General features: G+C 43.4%; 1 protein-coding gene and 1 long non-coding RNA gene across 2 annotated transcripts in view; both read right to left on the bottom strand.

Annotated features, from left to right (window-relative positions):
• The window catches only part of LOC109472781 (zinc finger ZZ-type and EF-hand domain-containing protein 1-like), a 38,971-nt gene that overhangs the window by 10,981 nt on the left and 7,522 nt on the right, over positions 1-20,468 (bottom strand). Inside the window, exons 12-35 of the mRNA XM_019772637.1 lie at positions 19,726-20,215; positions 18,509-18,625; positions 17,925-18,103; positions 17,249-17,498; positions 16,649-16,770; positions 16,075-16,199; positions 15,454-15,627; positions 14,940-15,092; positions 14,253-14,376; positions 13,547-13,761; positions 11,734-11,896; positions 11,091-11,311; positions 10,444-10,540; positions 9,589-9,660; positions 8,814-9,011; positions 8,316-8,420; positions 7,695-7,984; positions 7,269-7,486; positions 6,630-6,795; positions 5,863-6,132; positions 5,223-5,455; positions 4,648-4,946; positions 3,763-3,912; positions 3,104-3,262 (exon numbers count right to left, since the gene is read on the bottom strand). Of these exons, the coding sequence (XP_019628196.1) occupies positions 3,104-3,262; positions 3,763-3,912; positions 4,648-4,946; positions 5,223-5,455; positions 5,863-6,132; positions 6,630-6,795; positions 7,269-7,486; positions 7,695-7,984; positions 8,316-8,420; positions 8,814-9,011; positions 9,589-9,660; positions 10,444-10,540; positions 11,091-11,311; positions 11,734-11,896; positions 13,547-13,761; positions 14,253-14,376; positions 14,940-15,092; positions 15,454-15,627; positions 16,075-16,199; positions 16,649-16,770; positions 17,249-17,498; positions 17,925-18,103; positions 18,509-18,625; positions 19,726-20,215 (4,590 nt within the window). The remainder of the gene's footprint in view (positions 1-3,103; positions 3,263-3,762; positions 3,913-4,647; positions 4,947-5,222; positions 5,456-5,862; positions 6,133-6,629; positions 6,796-7,268; positions 7,487-7,694; positions 7,985-8,315; positions 8,421-8,813; positions 9,012-9,588; positions 9,661-10,443; positions 10,541-11,090; positions 11,312-11,733; positions 11,897-13,546; positions 13,762-14,252; positions 14,377-14,939; positions 15,093-15,453; positions 15,628-16,074; positions 16,200-16,648; positions 16,771-17,248; positions 17,499-17,924; positions 18,104-18,508; positions 18,626-19,725; positions 20,216-20,468) is intronic.
• LOC109472782 lies at positions 12,057-13,043 on the bottom strand. The gene is made up of 3 exons (XR_002140386.1): positions 13,021-13,043; positions 12,733-12,846; positions 12,057-12,123 (listed from the first exon to the last, which is right to left on the bottom strand). It is a non-coding gene; the product is annotated as an uncharacterized LOC109472782 (long non-coding RNA).

The raw sequence follows: 20,468 nt of genomic DNA on the forward strand, positions 1-20,468 counted from the left end.
CAACAAACAATTTACAAAGAAAACGTTTTTTACAACTAAAACCTAATGTTGACAGCTTCCTGTCTGTAACTTGTTGTTTAACCTAGATATGAATAGGTTTCCTGTATTCCCTACACATTAGCACATACATTTGTGCAGTCTTGTGTCAGGGTTCACAAATTTTACAAGAGTTATGCAGTTGCTCCAGTACATGTAACAAACATTAATAAAAAGAAAGATTGCCTTTTCTACATTGTACATTATGAATGATGTATCTATGTGTGTTTGAAGGCTGGCCGAGTCGTTAACCCAGCATTAACCCAGTATTAAAACTTTCAGTATTAATGCAGCATTAAGCGCCACTTTCGCCAATTTCGCAAGGATTCTGTTGTTTCAACAAACAGGAAAGTTTTTTCCAGCTATCCTTGTGGGCATAAATCAATGTAATCCACAGAGGGTGGAAACAAAAAGGTCTAGTGCAGTATGAAAGACATATAGATTTCTCTTATTAATTAATCAAATTGGGTCACAATTTACATAATTAATATCTGTCAATGTTCCTCTTCCTCTTGATTAAATATGCCTACCATTTTAATTGTTCTATCATGGAACGTAGCAGATTTATAGACTTTTGTCATTAATTATGAAAATTAGATCGTGATTTGCATAATCGTCATCTAATTAGGTCAAGCATCACTTAAGCTACCGATATATCAAAAATAACAACAATTCGTCAACCGTTTCTTGAGCTATCCTACTTCAAACATTTTCAAACAAATGCCTCTGCATTTCCCAAACAAGCTGCTACGAGGCCCAAACTTACGGCACTTCTTTCTGAGCACGAGAGCTACCTACCATTTAAAAATCATGACCCTAGCACGTCCATATCACGAGATTTAAAAACCAGAAGTTTCGCTGCAGTACTTTCTAATTCAATGACGTGGGGACCCCCCACGAAGCCCATATCCGAACTTGACCTTGGTATTGTCAATGGTAACTTGCCAACTAAAAAACATGAACATCCATTTAAAGATTCTCGAGTTATCTTGATGACAAGAAAAAACACAAAAAACAAAGGTCAACTGCAGTGACATAGAAACCCCCACGGGGCCCATCTTTGAACTTGACCTCGGCATTTTCAACGGTAACTTGCCCACTAAAAATAATGAACATCCATTTAAGGATTCTCGAGATATCTTGATGACAAGGAAAAAACACCAAAAACCAAGGTCAACTACAGTGACTTAGGAACCCCCCACGAAGCCCATTTTTAGCCTTGACAATGGCCACCCCTAAATCAACCTGCCTGCCAAAAATCGTGAACCTCGGACCTTGCCTTCAAGAGTTATCGTGCCTAATCTGCCAAACAGTGCAAACCCGATTTCATAACCTTCTCCGAAGGCATAGCCTTCAGTCGAAGGCAATAAAAACTGAAAGAGACAGGGTGTTGGCAGATGTCAACGAACTGTCTGCTGCCTGTGATCAAGCAGAACAAGAACTGCAGCAGGGAAGGGTAAAGTTTCTCAGTCAGCAATCCACTCTGACAGAGGTGGTGGCAAAGTACAGAGGAAAAGCAGCACCAACTCCTGTACAAAACCAGCCTGCTGTCTTTCTGCCTACAGACACCCCCGTGCCAGTATTGGGACATGTGACGGCCCATTCTGTCCCACCTGCACCAATCCCAGCAGCACCTGCAGCAAGGGGCACAGGTCATCACCATGGTAACCAAGAGCAAGAGGACCAGTCTGTCCCACCTGCACCAATCCCAGCAACACCTGCAGCAAGGGGCACAGGTTATCACCATGGTAACCAAGAGCAAGAGGACCAGTCTGTCCCACCTGCACCAATCCCAGCAACACCTGCAGCAAGGGGCACAGATCATCGCCATGGTAACCAAAGGCAAGGGGAGCATCAGCCTCAGAGGGTGACATTTGATAAACTGGCATCAGACGATGGATGCTTCACTGATCCAAAGGCTGTTACAGTGTCAGATGAAGGGGAAATCTTTGTAGTGGGCAATAGTTATTACAATTACAATAGAATCCATGTCTTCACCCTGCAGGGAACGTTTGTTGAAACTGTCAGAAGATTCGTGTCAGGTAGACAGGAGATGGTCCCAACAGATATGGCCATGGATGGGGAGGGTAACCTGTGGGTGGTGGGGAGGTGTAAGCCGTCGGGGTGTTCCACTTCTAACTTTGCTGTGCAGTACGACAAACAGGGTAGCGTGCTGAGGAACTTTAACCTACAGAAGTCAAAGTGGGAGAGAGGAGTTGCTGTGGACACTAGGAGAAACCACATCCTCATCACACAAACCACAGGATACTGCCCTAACCAGCATGGTGAAATTTTGGTGTTCAGGCCAGATGGAACACATGTGAGGACTGTGTGTAAGCAGCAGAGGAAGAACGGCCCAGAGTGGGGAATCACTGTGGATGGGGAAGGGAACATACTTGTGTCGGACTGGGACAATCACTATGTCTATGTGTACAACGAGGATGGAAAGTTTCTTTTCAAGTTTGGAGGTGAGGGAAGTGGTGAAGGTCAGCTGATGGGTCCCCGTGGCATCTGTACAGACAGGGCAGGGAACATCATCGTGGCAGACAGTGGAAACAGTCGTGTGGAGATGTTTGACAAGACAGGCAGATTTCTCAAACACATCGCTACAGACATGACGCGGCCATGTGCTGTTGCCATGGCACCACAGGGACAGCTTATAGTGACTGATGGAAGGAACTACAGAGGAGCAGTCTCCATATTTCACTACTTCTGAAGCTGTGTTACAAGAACATGAAATCTAAGAGGTAAAAACTACAGACTACAGACCTGCAGTGCTGTAGCAAGTGGTCAAGCCCTCGCCACCTCACACACACACACTCAAACACACAGACACACACACACACACATACACCCCCCACTCACGTGCACACACACTCTCTCTCTCACACACACACACACACACACAAAACACACACACACGCATGCATGCGCACACACACACATTGTACACACACACACACACACATTGTACACACACACACACACATTGTACACACACACACAACACACACACACACACAACACACACACACACGCATGCATGCGCACACACACACACACAGACCTGCAGTGCTGTAGCCAGCGGTGCGACCCAGTCCAGCCCTCGCCACTCCAGACATGAGGCTCCCAGGGAGAAGAGGAAATCGACTGTGGTCTGTCCCGTCAGGAACTCTGGTGTGATGGACGGCCAGGCAAAACACACCACAATTGCTGTGTCCGAGGCCTGTGGAAAAAAGAAAAACAAAACAAAATTAAATGTACATACTTAATGAGAATCTAATGCTAATAGTATGATTCTTCTGGGGCTCTTTGGAAACCAGCAAATTCTTATATGGGCTATCCAGATGTTTTGAAGATTAAGTACTAATAATAAATACACAGGTCATATTCAGTAAATATTCAAGATACTACATTAGTATATATATAGAGAGGATGACATGTAATTGTTTTATATTCATGGTTGAGAAATGAGCTCCTAATAAGAATCTTGCTCTTTATTCAATCCTCAATAAATAAATGTGAATAGAATAAAAATTAATATGGTTTTATGCCATTTCTCAACAAATTCTGTGCAATGAGTGTATATATACATACATACATACATACATATATATATAGTTGTCAATGTCTGTTTGCAATGAGCCCTCCGGCATGAACTTGCAATATATACATTCTATTAATATACAATTAGCAGAAACAGGAAAGAATGACCTGTCAACGTACATTAGGGTTGATCCTGCGTAGGAACTTCTGTAGCAGCCCCAGTGCCAGGTGTTGAGTGTTGATGTTGTAGCCAGCACCTCCCTTCACGATATCAAACAACAGTGGCAGCAGCTTGGACACATTAAACACATCCATGGCACAGTCAGGACCCTGGAATGGGCAGAAAAATGAAAGTACAGTCAAACCTATCCAAGATAGTCACCCAGGGGACTGAGGGCAGGTCACTTTTTGGGCAGGTAACTTAATGCTGGAGCCTATGGAAAAACATGTTGGGGCCAGGGAAAAGGTGGCTGTTATAGCCATGCAGGTGGCTAGCTTGTCAAACAACAATGGCAGCAGCTTGGACACATTAAACACATCCATGGCACAGTCAGGACCCTGAGAAATACAGAAAAATGAACATACAGTCAAATCTATAAATCTATCCAAGAAGGTCACCCAGATAACTATCATGGTAAAGTGGTCTTCTTGTGCAGTTCATTTAATTCTTTAAAATGTAGGGGCTGGAAAAAGGTGGTTGTTCATCATCATCATCATCATCATCGGTTGACCGTATTGGTCGGGGTTGTCATGGCCAGCTAGCTTGAAGAGGTGGCTGCTTTCGCAGGCTTAACTGTTACAGTAAGATGATACCGCTAGAATCGAAAAACTTTGTTACAAGAGCTAAGAAAGGGCATTAGAGCAAGCAGAAAATTCACACTGTCATCATTTTGCATTAAAAAAGACACCAGGACTCCAGAATCACTAGCAAATGTTTCATGTCAAACATTTCTAATGACTATATATATATATAGTACAAATGTATGTATACATGCTATCACACACAAAAAATCTTGTAAGGGGAAGATTGACCTATGACATTGCAGAAACAGAATAGAATCCGACCTTTCCAGGTTCAGGCAACATGGCCGCCAGCAATCCCAGAATCCTCTCCTGCGAGCACTCTGCAAACGCCTTGTCCAGCGACCAACCGTCCTTACTCTGCTTGACCTTGGGTGACTTTTCTTCCGTCTTCTCAGCTCCTTCTGTCTTTTCTTTCTTGTCTTCTGATGAAGCTTCTTCCTTTTCTTCATCTTTCTTTTCTGTGGCACCAGTAGATGGAGGGTCTTTTTCTTTCTCTTCAGATGAGGATGTTGTTTTCACCTTTTCTTTCTCTTCATCCTTTGCTGCAGCTACTCCCACATCTTGAACGAATAAATGAATAGTTTATTCAGGTTAAAATCACTCGCCATTTTGCTTAATTGTGGATTCCATTACTGTAACAATACTTACATGTCGTACTTTCTAAAGATCATAATTTGGTTGTGTAAAAAGAGTCTCTTCACTCAGTGTCTTACCAACCTGATGAAAATTTACGGAATCATTATGGTAGTTTTACATTCAAATATAAAATATCATAAAATATTATTCCTAAATATCAACAATTACATCGAAGCTTAATATTCAATCTTCTTTCTTACCATCTTCTTTTTTTGTAGCCACAGCAGTTGCTCCTTTCTCTTCACTCTTAGAATCTTCTTTCCTTTTTGCTTCATCTTGGGAGGTTTTGGACTTGTCTTTTTCCGATCCAACCTCCTCTGTACCGTCTTTGCCGACCGTTGGGAACCCCGGGAATGAGATGCTCTTGAGTACGGGGTGGAAACCCGGGCTTGCTGGGCCACTGCTTGGTGACAACGCAGCCATAGACTGGGACCTGCGAATGGGAAAAATCATTTTAATGATTTTTCCCATAAAATGCACAAAATACAGCAGATCTCGTTTAGATACATGGTGGTATAAATGATAAAAAGCATGTGGTACGTATTTAGTGTGATGTACACTTCAATCTGTCTTCTTCAGCATCACTAGAATGAACTGGTAGAACCAGCTAACACTTACAGTATGTATTGAGAACTGGTCCAGAAAAAAATGGTCGAACATCACAAGTTTGCATTGTCTGTGAGTATCCTTTACCTAAATACAGAGTTGCTTGGAATTGTGAAGATTAGCCGACTCCTGCCCACCCTTGTGTCAGGAACCCCCAAAAGCAGTAAAATCAAAGACTAGATACTACTATTACTAATGGCAATTTAGAACAAACAAAGAAACAGACAATCAAACCTGGTTGGTAGTGACTTCCCCTCTGGTACAATATGCTTAAGACACTGTGTGATCAGCTCCACACATCCCTTGAGCAGCTCCTGTGCGTTAGTGAGATACTGTCCTGCCAGGTTGTTGTTATGGAGGTCCTTGGAGAGGGAGAGAGCGAGTGAAGAGAAGAGCAGCCAGCCATGGTTGTGGATGTAGGTCTTGATGTGCTGGCCGGTGGACGGGTTGTTGCTGCTGATGGTCTTCAGCTGGTAGGTCGTGACATCGTGGTTCTCCTTGTGGCTACAGGTAAGATACAGTAAGCATGGACTAGGAATCTTCATTCACTAACTTAAAGTTAAAAGTAAGAAATGTAATTACTATGAGTGTGTAAACTACAGTTAATACAGTACTGTATGATGTCCGTCCAAATACAAATATCAAAAGTTTTGTGTCAGAAAATGACCTTTTGCAGTATCCTGAACATTTTCATAGAGCTGGCACTACTAATTCTGACATGGACAAAATCTTGGTGCATTTGTACTGTAGTTGAAACAACTTCTGAATCATTCAAAATTCATGAATGAACAAAGTTCATAATTCCTACTCAACACCACCTCTTGATCAGCCATATATAACCACATACATGGTAGTACCAAAAAAGAGAAGTGAACTACTGATTAGCCACCAAACTGGAATACAATTTTTAATTGGAGCTTTTAGTAATTCAGGCTCTATGTCTATTGTTCGCAATAGCATGTTACAAAAAGAAAACTGTTACAACAACATTTTAGACTCACCATTCCGGGTAGTCCCTGGCCTTGCTGCAGCCCAGGCACAGGTCAAAGTCCTCGCAGGTGTTACAGTGGATGCGTGTGCCCACGATGAAGGCCTGGCACTGGTCACACTTGAACTGCAGATGAACAAGGTCATGGTCGTCCTCATGGCCCTCAGGCTTTGCTCCATCTGCAGAGGGACATTGTTAACAGTAAAAACTGCCCTTAGAAGACCACTCGCAGGGTACTGATAAAATCTGGTCTATGTGGACAGGAGGTCACTGTAGACAGGATTCTTAATGCTTGTGTCAATGGAAAAATTATCTAAGTGGCCACAATGGCCTGGTGGTCCATCTATACAGACTGTATGTAGAGGTCCTCTCTTGAACATGTAAGGTTTCATGCAGAAAATTACCAGCACCAGAGAACTTTTACCTGCACCACTCAGACTTTGAGAAATATGGATCATACTAAAAACTGCTCAGAAACTATTGACATTATTTCTTTTATGCATTATTGTGGTAACAGTGAATGCACAATGTAATGTACAAGATGCACTCTATCTTAACACTGCCAGTTGTGCGCATCACCTGATTTTCTGAGGCCTTGTTTAAGGCCTTCTTAAAATAGTCTATCATGAACAGTAATCTACCCAACACTCACCCAGGAAGCATGTGTTGCAGAGGTCCATATCGGAACACTGCAGACAGCGGTACCGTTGCCCCGGCAACACTTTCTCGCAGCCGTCGCAGCGGATCTCCACGTCCAGCAGGTCGCAGAACCGCGCAACGAACATGTGCATGGCTCGCTTCTCCTCCTGGTCGGCTGCGTCATTTATCATGGTGAACCACGGAGTGTGGTTGTTCTTACAGTCATTGAACCTGGAGAGGTAGAAATTTTAATTAATAATTATAATTATCACAATCATAACAAAAATCTGAACATGTGCATCGCTTGCTTCTCCTCCTGATCTGATGTGTTGTTGATCATGCCATGAACTCACCATTTCATGCAGCCCTTGCCATGAAACCTTGTCATGAATCACCATTTCATGCAACCCCTGTCATGAAACTTTGCCATGAAACTCACCATTTCATGCAGTCTGTGTACTGCTTATCCTCCTTCTCCTCGTCCTCCTGCCTGGTGCTGACGTCATGCAGGCTGATGCTGCTCTTCGCCATCTGCAGCAGCATGGCCGGTAACCCGATCTCCCGCACAAACCCAAGGTCGTACGGCTGCCAGTCAATGTCAAGGAAGTGCACCAGGCTGGCCTGGAGCAGGTCAAAGGTCGCATTCAGGTGCTGCGCCCCGTTGCCTTGTGGGAAGGTGTTGACAACGTGGACCAGACGACGGACCAGGGTGTAGTATGATGTGCGAACCTGTGGGGGTAAACTTTAGTTAAACTTTTAAATTTATCATAATTTCTGTCATTGTTATCTTCAAGGGCACAACATTGGGATCTGCTAAGGATCTGAACCCAGAACTTTTGGATTCCGAGTCAATAACCCCAACCTTGTGACCTAGGTGAACATTCTGTACACTTCAATAGATATCTTATCTTATATGTCCCTTGAATTAAATTGGACTTTTTACTTTTTATAACAGTATTGGCATGGAACATGGGGCTAGACTATATTGTGCATGACTTTGAATGTATTTCAATACTGGAAATCGATGATTGATACCTTACGCAAAAACAGAAGTTCTGACCTGAGCTTCGAGGTCCAGTCCACATCCCTCCATACCGCTGGCATAGTGAGCTGGGAACTGCTGCTGGGAGCATAGCAGCTCCTGTAGGAACAGTACTACTGGCACCTGGGGGGGGGGGTAACCATGTTACATTGTTATCTTACATGTACATGTGTATCTTATACTCAAGTTATAGCCAGGTTTATAGGCTTTGTGAAGGTTTATACGAAACTCATGTAACCACACACAAAGGAAAATGAGAAGGGTCAACACTGGGACCTGGGGAAAGAAAATTGATTGTTATTTTACCTTATACAACATGTAGTATGGTCTAAAGGCTTTGTGAACTTCAAAACTGTATATACCGCACACAAAAGACGATAAGAAGATGAGAGATCTGACCGCAAGCAATTTTCTTTTGTCTCTTGAGTTTTAAATGCTTGTACCGTCACAGATGGACTTCAGTTCAAGATCTTGAGGCTCATGAAAAAAAAATGCCAAAAAGAAAACATGACATACCTGGAAGTCCTTAGGTTCAGCCATGGTCTTGAGGTACTCAGCAGCAAACCTGTAGGCATCAGCGACCGTCTGAGCCTTCTGTAGCCTCTCCTGCAGGAGTCTCTCCACCTTGTCCTTGGTGATGCTGACATCTCGCATGAAGTCCAGCACCAGTTTGAAGGAGGCGTACTGGTCTTCTGCCTCACGGCCGAGGTAACTCTGTATGTGGTCAGGGAAAGGTGGTTAGAAGCCTGTTACATAATTTATCATTCTTGGGCTGATTGGGCCTCCTCCCCGAGAACTTGTGGCCACGGTCTAACTCAAAAGAACCTTTCTCATTCCCAGAACTACATGTAAGAAAATTATAGGTACTCACTATTTATCATAAAACTCAGTCCAATAGGAGCTTAGAATTATCTGTCACTATGAAAACCAAAAACCAGTCATTGAAGCAAAAGTGGATTGCATGTTTAACTTCATGTTCCCAGCAGACTTTCCAGCAGAGAAAAACTTGCGTGACCCAAGATCCAGACTTCATCCCCTCAGACTCTGGTATTATGTTAGTATACTAGATATTCAAATCTAAAATGATCATCATTTGAAATACTAGAACCAACCAAGAAAAAATTAGTGTGGCCTAGCAAAAGTAAGAAAGTGAGACAGGGATGTGCAACACCCAACAGAAATACAGTAAAAAAGTTTTCCAATGGCGATATAAAGTACATGTACAGCATGGGTGAAGTCTACATGGTAAGTTATAATAAGTTCAACGTTTTTTCTCCTGTTCTAAACTTACTTCCTGCTCCAGACCATAGGTGGTCCCCATTCCCAGTGCAGGGTTGGGAGGGTGGAGAACAACAGCATGGAACTGACAGCAGGGGGACAGAACAGCAGCAAACACACACAGCAGGGGGGAGGGGGGCGATGAGCACAGCAGAAACAGGTGGCAGATGAACAATGGGGTGCAGACAGAGACAGGGAGGAAAAAATTACATGTGAAATAGCAGCAAATATGGTTGGGATGACAGGAGCAGATTGGAATAATGTAAAATGATATAATAATAATAATAATATGGGTGACATGTATCCATGAGGCTATTTGAATCAAAAGCTACATGTACTTGTTTGTGTACAGCCTCTAAAAGGGTTGCAGAAAACACATGATAGAGATGCAGGTTTTTTCACACAGACATTTTGCCTGAATCGTCCTGAGGTAGTAGGTCAGATACAAAGTACCTGAAGAAGACTTGGATTTCAAGCGAAAATTCCTGTAATACCAATTTATTGACAAATGACATGGAGAACAGTTTAACAACTCAGATGAAGTTTTGTGATTTTGTCACCATGTTGCATGGTAAAAACTTAGAGGTTCAGTCCAGTTCATGAGGCATGCCCTTGGTGCTGAAACCACGATTGTAATAATATCATATCCATTCTATGATAAAAGTTTTACAACAGTCACTGAACATGATTTGGTTTAATGGCTGGCAATCTGATTTTTGTCAAAGTCTGCAAGCCAAGAACTCTCTTCATTTCGATACCCTTTAGCCGAAAGGCTAATCTTCCATGGTTCATTTGAGAAAAACATACATACAACAAATAACATGGTAAATCATATAATACAACTAAGTTGAACATTTGTGACAGTCACCTGTTTCCGGTTGGACCTGTCCACAGAAACTTGCCGACTCAGCTTTCTGCTCATCGACCTCTGCATCTTGGGTCGTAGGTCAGTCTGGGACTCCACTCTGGGAATGAAAAAACATCTTGAGATTTTCTTCAAATAAATAACTTCTGAGTCTTCATGTCTTTTTTTCCCTCAAGACAGATCAACTCCAAATGTACCCACCTTTTCCCCATCCCATTGAAAATAGGTTGTGGCACATGTACATTTCTTTGCAGCATTGCTTTACAGAACATTGCAAAGAAACAAAATCAAGAAGGATTCCTTAACCCTCTCCCTGCTGCTTAACCCGATAACCAACACAAATTTGATGCCAAAAAGCTGCCTTAGTATGCTTAAGGTTAATCAATAACTCACTGAATCCGAGTAAGCAAGAAATCATAGCAAACAACAAGAATTTTGAACCCCATAACAATACATTGCATTGTTATGGGGTGAAAAATTTGCTATGTAATATGTAAAATGGCAGAAGATTTGAACCCCATAACCAACACATATGACATGTAAAATGGTAGAAATCAAGCAAAGTGAGAAAAAAAAAGCAGAAAATGTAAAAAAAGAAAAGCAAACAGAAAATATCAGAGTGAAAGAAAGAAACCATTCCCCACACATACCTGATAGACATGCCATACCTGGCCAGCCCAGAGAACTGCAGCAGGAACAGGGCCTTGTCCTTACAGGCCAGGATCAGGTTGTCTGGGGTGGCGAACAGTTTGGGCAGCGCGCTGGGCGGCTCGTCCTTCTTGTCGTCCGTCTTCTCCGCGTCGGAGGACACGATGAGCTTCTGACGCTGGTCCAGCAGGTACGGGCGCAGGCTCTCCGCTGCCATGTACGCCTGGGTAAAAAATAAAGTAATATAATGTACCTCGATCAAGTTTTGCTACCGAGAAGCTTATCATTACTGTAGACTCTCAACACTCTGGTTTAGAGCAGAGTCTATAGCGACTGGACCAACAAAATAAAACAGAAGTTTTTGAAGCAGCACAAATTTGTTTTAAGAAATGCTCTCTACTGTATGTGACATTACTAAAAAGTTAAATGCATGATTAAGGAGTATTATCAATAATTAAAACGGCCCTCAGAGTTTATATAAAGTAGCAAGAAATGGAGTGCATGATTGGTAACATCTCAGCGAAGTATTTAAATCATTACCTTGATCCTTGCTGGCAAACAAAAGATTCAAATACATCGTATAGCACAGCAGATTTGTTGACATATACATAACACTGTGTGACAGCAAAAGCCTTTGTTCCCCACCTGTGTGATGCCCTCAGGTACAGGTGTTCCCTCCTTCCCCATGTACTGTTCCACCTCCTCCCGCAGTTCCTGTGTGTGCCACAAGAGGGCACCGAACACAGCAGCAATGGTACGGTCCAACAGGTCCCCACCCAGCCGCGGGTTAGGGCAGGCCTCCTGGCATCTAGTAATTTACATAAAACAATATTAGCTATACAGAAACATCCCTACACAGCAGCAATGGTACGGTCCAACAGGTCCCCACCCAGCCGCGGGTTAGGGCAGGCCTCCTGGCATCTAGTAATTTACATAAAACAATATTAGCTATACAGAAAACATCCCTTCACAGCAGCAATGGTACGGTCCAACAGGTCCCCGCCCAGCCGGGGGTTAGGGCAGGCCTCCTGGCATCTAGGAATGAACATAATCAAAATTAATATCTTCACAGTAGCAATGGTACAGTCACACAGATGTGTATTCCATTCAAAAGAGTTTTATCTTATGCATGAGGGCCGGGACCGAGGGCGATGCGGAATACACGGTCTTGTATTTTATTTAAGTCATACCCACCCAAGAAAACGTGCCTTTCAATGCAAGATGAGCCAAAAGTTGGTGCCACTAAACCCTAAAATGCAACAACATCTATTCCAACGTCCAGATTCTGTATTCGAATTTTCGAAAGGGGCACACGCGGTTAGGGCAAAACGCGTTCGAATCATTTTATGGAAGCCATGGAAGCGTTCGATAATGGGTTCCGGACCGGTACGGTACAGCCCGGTCCGGAACCCGTTATCGAACGTTATCGCGGCCCGGGTATGATATAACGTGGAGTACATCCACAATCCATGAGGCCAGTTGGTGCACACGAAGCCCTTGGGCCAATCACCCATAGGTGGATTCAACTGATTACGAAAACCTCAAAGAGAAAGTCACTTCTCACAGAGGCCCTATGCTCCCGAGTGGGCGAAGAGGACTCAGTCAAGTAAGTCATACCATTTTCTAACAGTACAAAAGACTTACTTTGCCAGTAGCTGCCTGGCATTAGGAGCATCCACACTGCCTTCTGCCATGTTTAGTAGAAAAGAGTGGACATCTGTAGTGGCCGGCTGTGAGGTGTGGAGACCAGACAGAGACCTGGTCATGTTATAACTTGGGGTGTTAACTAAAGGATAAGGTTAGAATATAAAGACTTACTTTGCCAGAAGCTGCCTGGCATTAGGAGCATCCACACTGCCTTCTGCCATGTTCAGTAGAAAAGAGTGGACATCTGTAGTTGCCGGTTGTGAGGTGTGGAGACCAGACAGTGACCTGGTCAGCCTCCCCACCAGATACTGTTATAACTATAGGGGTTTTATGATAAAGGATGCTTAAGACTTACTTTGCCAGTAGCTGCCTGCTTGCAGAAGCATTGGTGCTGCCCTCAGCCATTTTCAGCAGGAAGGAGTGGAGGCCTTTGGTGTTTGAGCTAGTGTAAGGTTATACATTGTAACAACTGGAGTTAAGGATAAGGATGTTTAAGACTTACTTTGCCAGTAGCTGCCTGGCATTAGGAGCATCCACACTGCCCTCTGCCATGTTTAGTAGAAAAGAGTGGACATCTGTAGTGGCGGGCTGTGAGGTGTGGAGACCAGACAGAGACCTGGTCATGTTATAACTTGGGGTGTAAAGGATAAGACTTACTTTGCCAGTACCTACATTGTACCTGCTAGTAGAAGCATTGGTGCTGCCCTCAGCCATTTTCAGCAGGAAGGAGTGAAGGCCTTTGGTGTTTGAGCTAGTGTAATTCTATACATTGTAACTACTGGAGTTAAGGATAAGGATGTTTAAGACTTACTTTGCCAGTAGCTGCCTGGCAGCAGGAGCGTCGACACTGCCCTCTGCCATGTTTAACAGGAAAGAGTGGACATCTGTAGTGGCCGGTTGCGAGGTGTGGAGACCAGACAGTGACCGGGTCAGTCTCCCCACCAGATACCCTCCCCTGAACAGGGTTCCCCACAGCTCATTACGCTGAAGAAGGTTCTCTTCATCTTTGGTGTCCTTGTCTACTATCTGTGGGCAGACACAAAAAGGTGTTTTAATGTTATAATAATGAACACTCATCAATCTAGGCTTCATAAGAGTCTGACTGTCTCTAGAAATTTGTTAAATACATGTCTATTGACTATATTTGGAATAATGCACAATGTCACATAATTATACTAATTACATTTTATTACCTTTGCCAAGAAGATTATGGCTGTGTGTGTGTGTGTGTGTGTGTGTGTGTGTGTTTGTGTGTGTGTATTTGTGTGTGTGTGTGTGTGTGTGTGTGTGTGTGTATTTGTGTGTGTGTGTGTGTGTACAATGTATGTGTGTGAACAGCATAACTCGAGAAGGCTTCGATGGATTATCTCAATATTTAGTAGGTGGGTAGCTCTAGTTGAATGTACCTAATATGTAGAATTTAATGTTATATGACATTGTGCATTATCACGAGAAAGCAAAGAACACACTAACTGACATCTGTTCAATGATACCACACTCTTTCAACATATCCTGACCTGTGCCTTCCCCAGTGCTGTCCCACACAGCCGCCCGACCAGCCGACTCAGACCCAGCTGAAGGTCAAACAGCCACGGCAGCGGAACATCTGGAGACCCTCGAGCTGTCACCTTGAACTTGTATCTACATTGGAGAAAAATTAAGGCAATTAAAAAATTGTTGGACCTTTGATTCGCAAAATTACAGTATTATGGTTTCACAGTTTTCATGGTCACTTCTGTACCATGAACTTATCATTACCGCTAACAGATTATTTGTCTTTTGCCCCCTCCCTCTTCTCCACTAGTGCTAGAACTTATTGAATACAGAACTAGTAGTATTTAAGTCACATCAATTGCATTTTTTGTTCTCTGATATTTCAAAGGGCACACTAACCAAAACTACATGTAGGTGCTCATTTTCACCTGAGTCGAGTGAGGAAATAGGTGTAAAGTGACATTCCCAAGGGGAAAACATTGGGGCTGGCTTTAGGAATTTGAACCCAGAACCTTCAGATTCCTAGTCAACAACCTTAACCCAAGGTGTCTTTTGAACTCCCAAGAGCACAACATTGGGGCTTGCCAAGGATTTGAACCCAGAACCTTCAGATTCTAAGTTGACAACCCTAACTATAAGTCAGAACACCTTGCCACTGCCTATCCACTGAGAAATTGAGAGGATTTGTCTCACACTGTGCCCAGACTTACCCCCACTCGTTGTTGCTGCTGTCAGAGTGAAACAGGAACTGTAGCCGATGACTTCCACGGAACGTGACCTTGAGCGGCCATTTTTCTGTCCCGACCTTCTGGTCATAGCGAGTGCGTACCCCTCGGGCATCTGTGAACTCCAAGTAGTCATATCTTGGGAAAAATAAAGAAAAGAGGCTTTTGAGTACTTGCATGGTGTAGTTTAGTGTACTAAAGATGAATAAAGTGAAAAAAGACTGCCTGCGGTTAGAGGCTCTTTCAACAACTCTGGGCTGCAGAACACATTGCATCATCATCATTACAAATGCTCTTGGTATTATGACTGTTGAAGTCCTTTAGGATGAAAATGCCATCACTGACATACATTTGTATATAGGATAGATAGATAGGAAAGAGGCAAATGGCAGGCTGCCATCAAGTTCTGCAAGCACGTCTAACCCTTGGAAGACTTGGAACAACAGACGCTAAACTGAATAGTGAGTGAGTGTGCAGGTGACATGAAGTTAAGTTCCACCTTTTTTCTGTCTCGCTCCTCTGATCAAACTCCACCACGAAGTGCGTGGCGCCGGGACAGGTGAAGATCTGTGTGGAGTGCTGGTTGTTCTCGTAGTTATGCGGAGATTCCACGTTCCACGTCCTCAGGACAACCTGGTCATTACCGATGGATGACCACTGCTCACTGTCCAGTCTGGAAGTTAGATGAAATCTATCATAGCCTTGGTTTCCAAAAGTTTGAAGTATGTACTGAGCAAGAGGAATGGTTTGAGGAAAAAAGGGCTTAGAAGTTAGAGGAAAAACTAAATCTGACTCTCTGAAACTGTTTTGACTTTCTTCTCAGCCTCTGTTTTGTTTATTTTGGTATCTTTCAACTTAGTATCACCAATCAGTCTGCGTATTTTGGTAGCCACAGTTTGGTGGGTGTGTTACACTGTGTACCTTGAGCAAATTAATCAGAGACAATAGTGCTGGGACTATTTCCTTACTTGTAGAAGGTTGCAGGTTCTTTGCCAGTTTTGTAACCACACGGTTATCATGCCTTGAGTACGTTTACCTGTCATACAACACAAATATGACATAGTATGTCATGTATTACATGACATTGTACACAAAAGAATGTTCTAGGACCATTCCTTACTTGTAGAAGGTGTTTGTCAGGTTCTTTGCCAGCCTGTGCAGCTCAGCGGCTACAGGCTGCAGTGTGTGCATGGTGGAGACATGGGGGATGGGCTTCTCACATAGCAGCATCAGCCACACTATCATCTGGGGATAAACACAGGAAAAATTATAGCTGTATCACAATACTATAATTCTTGAAATATTTAGGGTGCATTTCTATCAAATGATTGGTAAAAAAAGTTCTTCACAATTGATTAACTAAGAATACAACAGAGGTCCCTATAAAAATACACTTTACACCTCTATGTTCTTACACCTCATCCTAACATGTTAACAACCCTAAACATATGCTAGAACATAGAAGTGTTGGAATAGAGGACTCCGAGTCAGAACATTGGGGCATCAGAAAATAGGGGTGTCTCCATTATAATGTCAACAGGTCTAGAAACTGTGCCATGTTCCAAGTGGTAGCCTGACTACATCAAGCTTCCAGTTTGAGCAGACCTTACACAGATCAGACCTCTCAGGCAGGAGGCCCAATCTAGCCCCTGACAGTGAGAGATTGTGTAACACACTGCTATTTGAGATGGTACCTGTGGCAGTGCCGTGGCTAAGAATGAGTGCTGCAGGTTGGCCAGTGCAGCTTCAGCCTTCTCTCCCATCTCCACAAGCTTCCCCAGCAGCTCTGTACAGTGTCGACTCAGCAGGAATGTGTCTGGAGGGGAAAGAAAAAAGACACTGATCTCGAACCAGTTTGCATGTAAGCTCACTGAAGGACGAATTTTGTTAAAACTTTTTGTGACAGAGAATACATGTAGTATTGCGATACTACATGTAGTATTTACAGGTTCATTGTACTGGGGAAATTCCCCTAGCTCTTTTCTATGGACAAACACCCTTGAGATAACAATCGATACTTTTCCAAGACAAGTGGTCTGTACAGACTCCTAGGTGCTTGTGACCCCCTGATGGATTTACATTCTGTGGCAGTTTTTCTAATGGTGAAATTAAAGTTAAAACTCCCAATTCTGCAACTGTTACAGTACAGTAACTGTTGCAGTTTTTCCACTGTTAATTTAAAGTTAAAACTCACATTTCTGCAACAATTTCAGTTTTCCAATGTTCAATTGAAACTCAAATATGTCTGCAACAGTTGCAGTTTTTTTTCAATGTCATGTATCACCCAAACTCACATTTCTGCAGCAGAGTTGTGGCCAGCCCCACAGACTCCTGCGTGGGCGCGCCTTTGTTGCTGTCGTCTCCCTCCATCTGCTTACAGCACCATGTGGCGAGGCTGCCCTGTAGGGAGCAGAGCAGACGTACGAGGAACGAGGCGCGACCGTTCGAGCCCTTCTCCCCGGCTAGCGTCGCCGAGCACTCACGGTGGGCCACGGACAGCAGGGTGTCCATTACAGCAAGGGCCTGGTCAACTTTGAAGTCCTCCTAATGGATGAAATAGATAGAATGATACAAAAAATATTGGAACAGACAACCTAGAACAGCATCCAGGAGGGTGTCCATCACAGCAAGTGCCTGGTCAACTTTGAAGTCCTCCTGCAGGTAAGAAACATATTTGTTAAATACTGGAACAGATAGATACACATAGAATCTAGAACTTGCAATGGGTTATAAGCAGGAGGGTGTTCATCACAGCAAGTTCCTGATCAACTTTGAAGAACTAGAGATGGAGAAGCAATTATGATCATAATGTTACCAACGTGCATAAACCTTCATTTCTGTACCTACCTAATATCTACCTTTCATAATTACCCATCTAGTCATTCATTTCTGTAAGTTGGGCAAAATGGTTAAAAGAGAAGGGACAAAAAGACTATGATTGATCTGTAGCATAAAGAATGTTAAACCCACCTTTGTATCAGCAGTTGGCAATGCCAGCAGGCCGCTGGGGTCCACACTACTGAAGAACTGGCACAGAGACTGGAAGGTGAGCACAGCTGAAGCAGGCTGCTCCTGACTGGAGATGGTGTCCATCATTTGGAACAGCTGCTTACGGCGGGCATCCTTGTCAGGGAAGAACACGGAAGCTCCTGGGGGAAAAATGGAAAGATTTTTGTCTTAATTACAGCTACAGGTGGAGGAGAGAAAATGTTATGCTTCTAGGACACTTAAGTACACATTACAACTCTGAGGGAACACTGAAGTGGAAAGTTCTCTTTGCCTGAATCACAGTTATTCCCCGTTATTTTTAGAAATCTGTGCGTTACCTATGGCATGTTCATTTGTCTGTACCACAACTTAAACGTCCACATTTCTTAGGACTGCAACCCTTTGTAATAAATTAGACCAGAAGCATACTTACTGTCTTGTACAAGCTGAAATCAACAGCCTAGATTCAAACTTTTTAAATTTGGCTCAAGATTGGCTCAAAGCACAGCACAAAGAACGCACAACACTACAATGTATGACTGTACATGACTGTTTGTAATACTGACCGTCCAGTATGACCTGCTCGGCCACCACCTTGATGGGTTTCAGGTGTTTCTCTGGACTGTCCACCACGTCACACAGGTGAGTGAACATCGCACCTGCAGCGATCTCACCTGAACTGTCTGGGGGGCGAGTCAGGGTGAAATGTTAGCCAAGTGTAGCCAGGTATAGCTGAACAACAGGTATAGTTGAAAACTGAACAACACAGTCAGCTTTATAATTAGTACAGCTGGCATTGATGAAGTGTAGAGTATTGCATACTAGCTATAGATGATACAGCAAGGATTATTATAGTAACAGGTAAATACATTCTTATTGCACAAACAAAATGACAGGGGCGAATATGGTGCTATCAGCTTATTTAATTACTAATACTAGTAGGTACTAGACAATCCTTAACTGTATGGAGCCTGTACAATCATGCATGTTTATAACTTAGGGAGAAGAGAGGCTGTTCCAGTAGTGGTCTTTTGGTCTTTCATTCAGCAGATTCATTAAAGAAAAAAAGAAACAAAATGTACCTTATTTACTGTAAGAAAGCAGACATAACATAGATGCAAGTATGATACAGCTAGAGAAAGAAGTTGTGACTGTCACAGCATTTTTTTCTCTGACAGAGGCCCCACCTTTACGCCTGAGGACCTCAGTTAAGAGCATGTGGGGAGGTAGCTGTGGCCATCGCAACATTACTGCAACAGACACAGGCAGAAATCATAGTGGCACATAGGGGGAGGGGGGCAGGACAAAACAGTGGCAGAGGTAAGAGGCAGGAAAATGCAGCAGGATCTAGCTAGAGCCAGCTGGTTCAATACAAAACAGGGGTAAAACATTGGAAACATCATCACAAAATTGTAGAATTCAAAGAACCAATCCTGAAACAGAACATTAAGCCTGTAAGGTGCAACAAAACAGACAATAAATGCAACAAAACAGAAGAAGCATGTGTGGGAGTGGCTACAAAGAGGAGGGAAAATCACAAATAACCAGGAGGCCACATCACAAGTGACACAAGAAAGACAATTTAACAACTGTTGTATAGGGCTCGAAATACCAACCTGCAACCTGAGATTTAGAAAACTTTGAGATTGCAAGAAAATTAGAACAACTCTGCGATTTCAAGGGCCAAAATTTTGACAGAAGGGAAATTCAATCTCAGTGCTGTCAATGGAAAATAAGTACAGACTGTATTTCGAGCCCTGAACAGGCAACCTTAAGAACCTACTCTGTTTGGCCTCTTGTTTCTCCTTCTCCTTACACGCAGCAGCAGTGGCCGCCAGGAAGGGGAAGCAACACTTGAGCAGCTGCAGCAGCTTGACTTTGGCGATCCTCTCTCCCCAGATCTTATCCTTCCCGGGGATGTGACAATACAGCTTCCACAGCATTTCTATCGACACCCCGGTTAGATCGATCGTTTGGAGCTTCGACGAGCGGAAACTATCCTTCTTCGCGGGCGCGTCGCGCGTCATGTCCACCAGAAAAGACAACATACGGATGAAGACGGTCACAGCGTCGATTGGGTTGTTGTCGTCGACGGTTATGCGACTGGATTGGTTAATACCGATGTCTTCGGCCGCGTTGGCGGTGTGGGGACGCTGGAAGCCGTAGAACTTTACGCCCATCAGGCCCACGCGTTCGGCGGAGTCGGAGCGAGGCCCGGTGATCTTCAGGAGGACGAATGTTCCGCGCGTGCACACATCAACGTTCACGTCAACCTGTGGTAAAACAACATTTGTTTATAATATACACATATATATATATATATATAAGGCCAGTGGTAGAAATACTTTTTTGCAGTGTCCTGCAATATTGTAGAATGTCAAAATTTTGTTGTGCAATTCGGAAATACTTTCTGCGAATACACACTTAAAAGGATCTAAACCCATGGCGCATGTTGGCAAATATTTTAAATGCAATTTGAAAAATAGTACAGTCAATATAAGCACAAAATCTCTTAAACATTATTTA

Source organism: Branchiostoma belcheri, unplaced genomic scaffold (assembly GCF_001625305.1).
Source record: "Branchiostoma belcheri isolate BF01 breed outbred unplaced genomic scaffold, Haploidv18h27 scaffold281, whole genome shotgun sequence".
Lineage (NCBI taxonomy): Eukaryota > Metazoa > Chordata > Leptocardii > Amphioxiformes > Branchiostomatidae > Branchiostoma > Branchiostoma belcheri.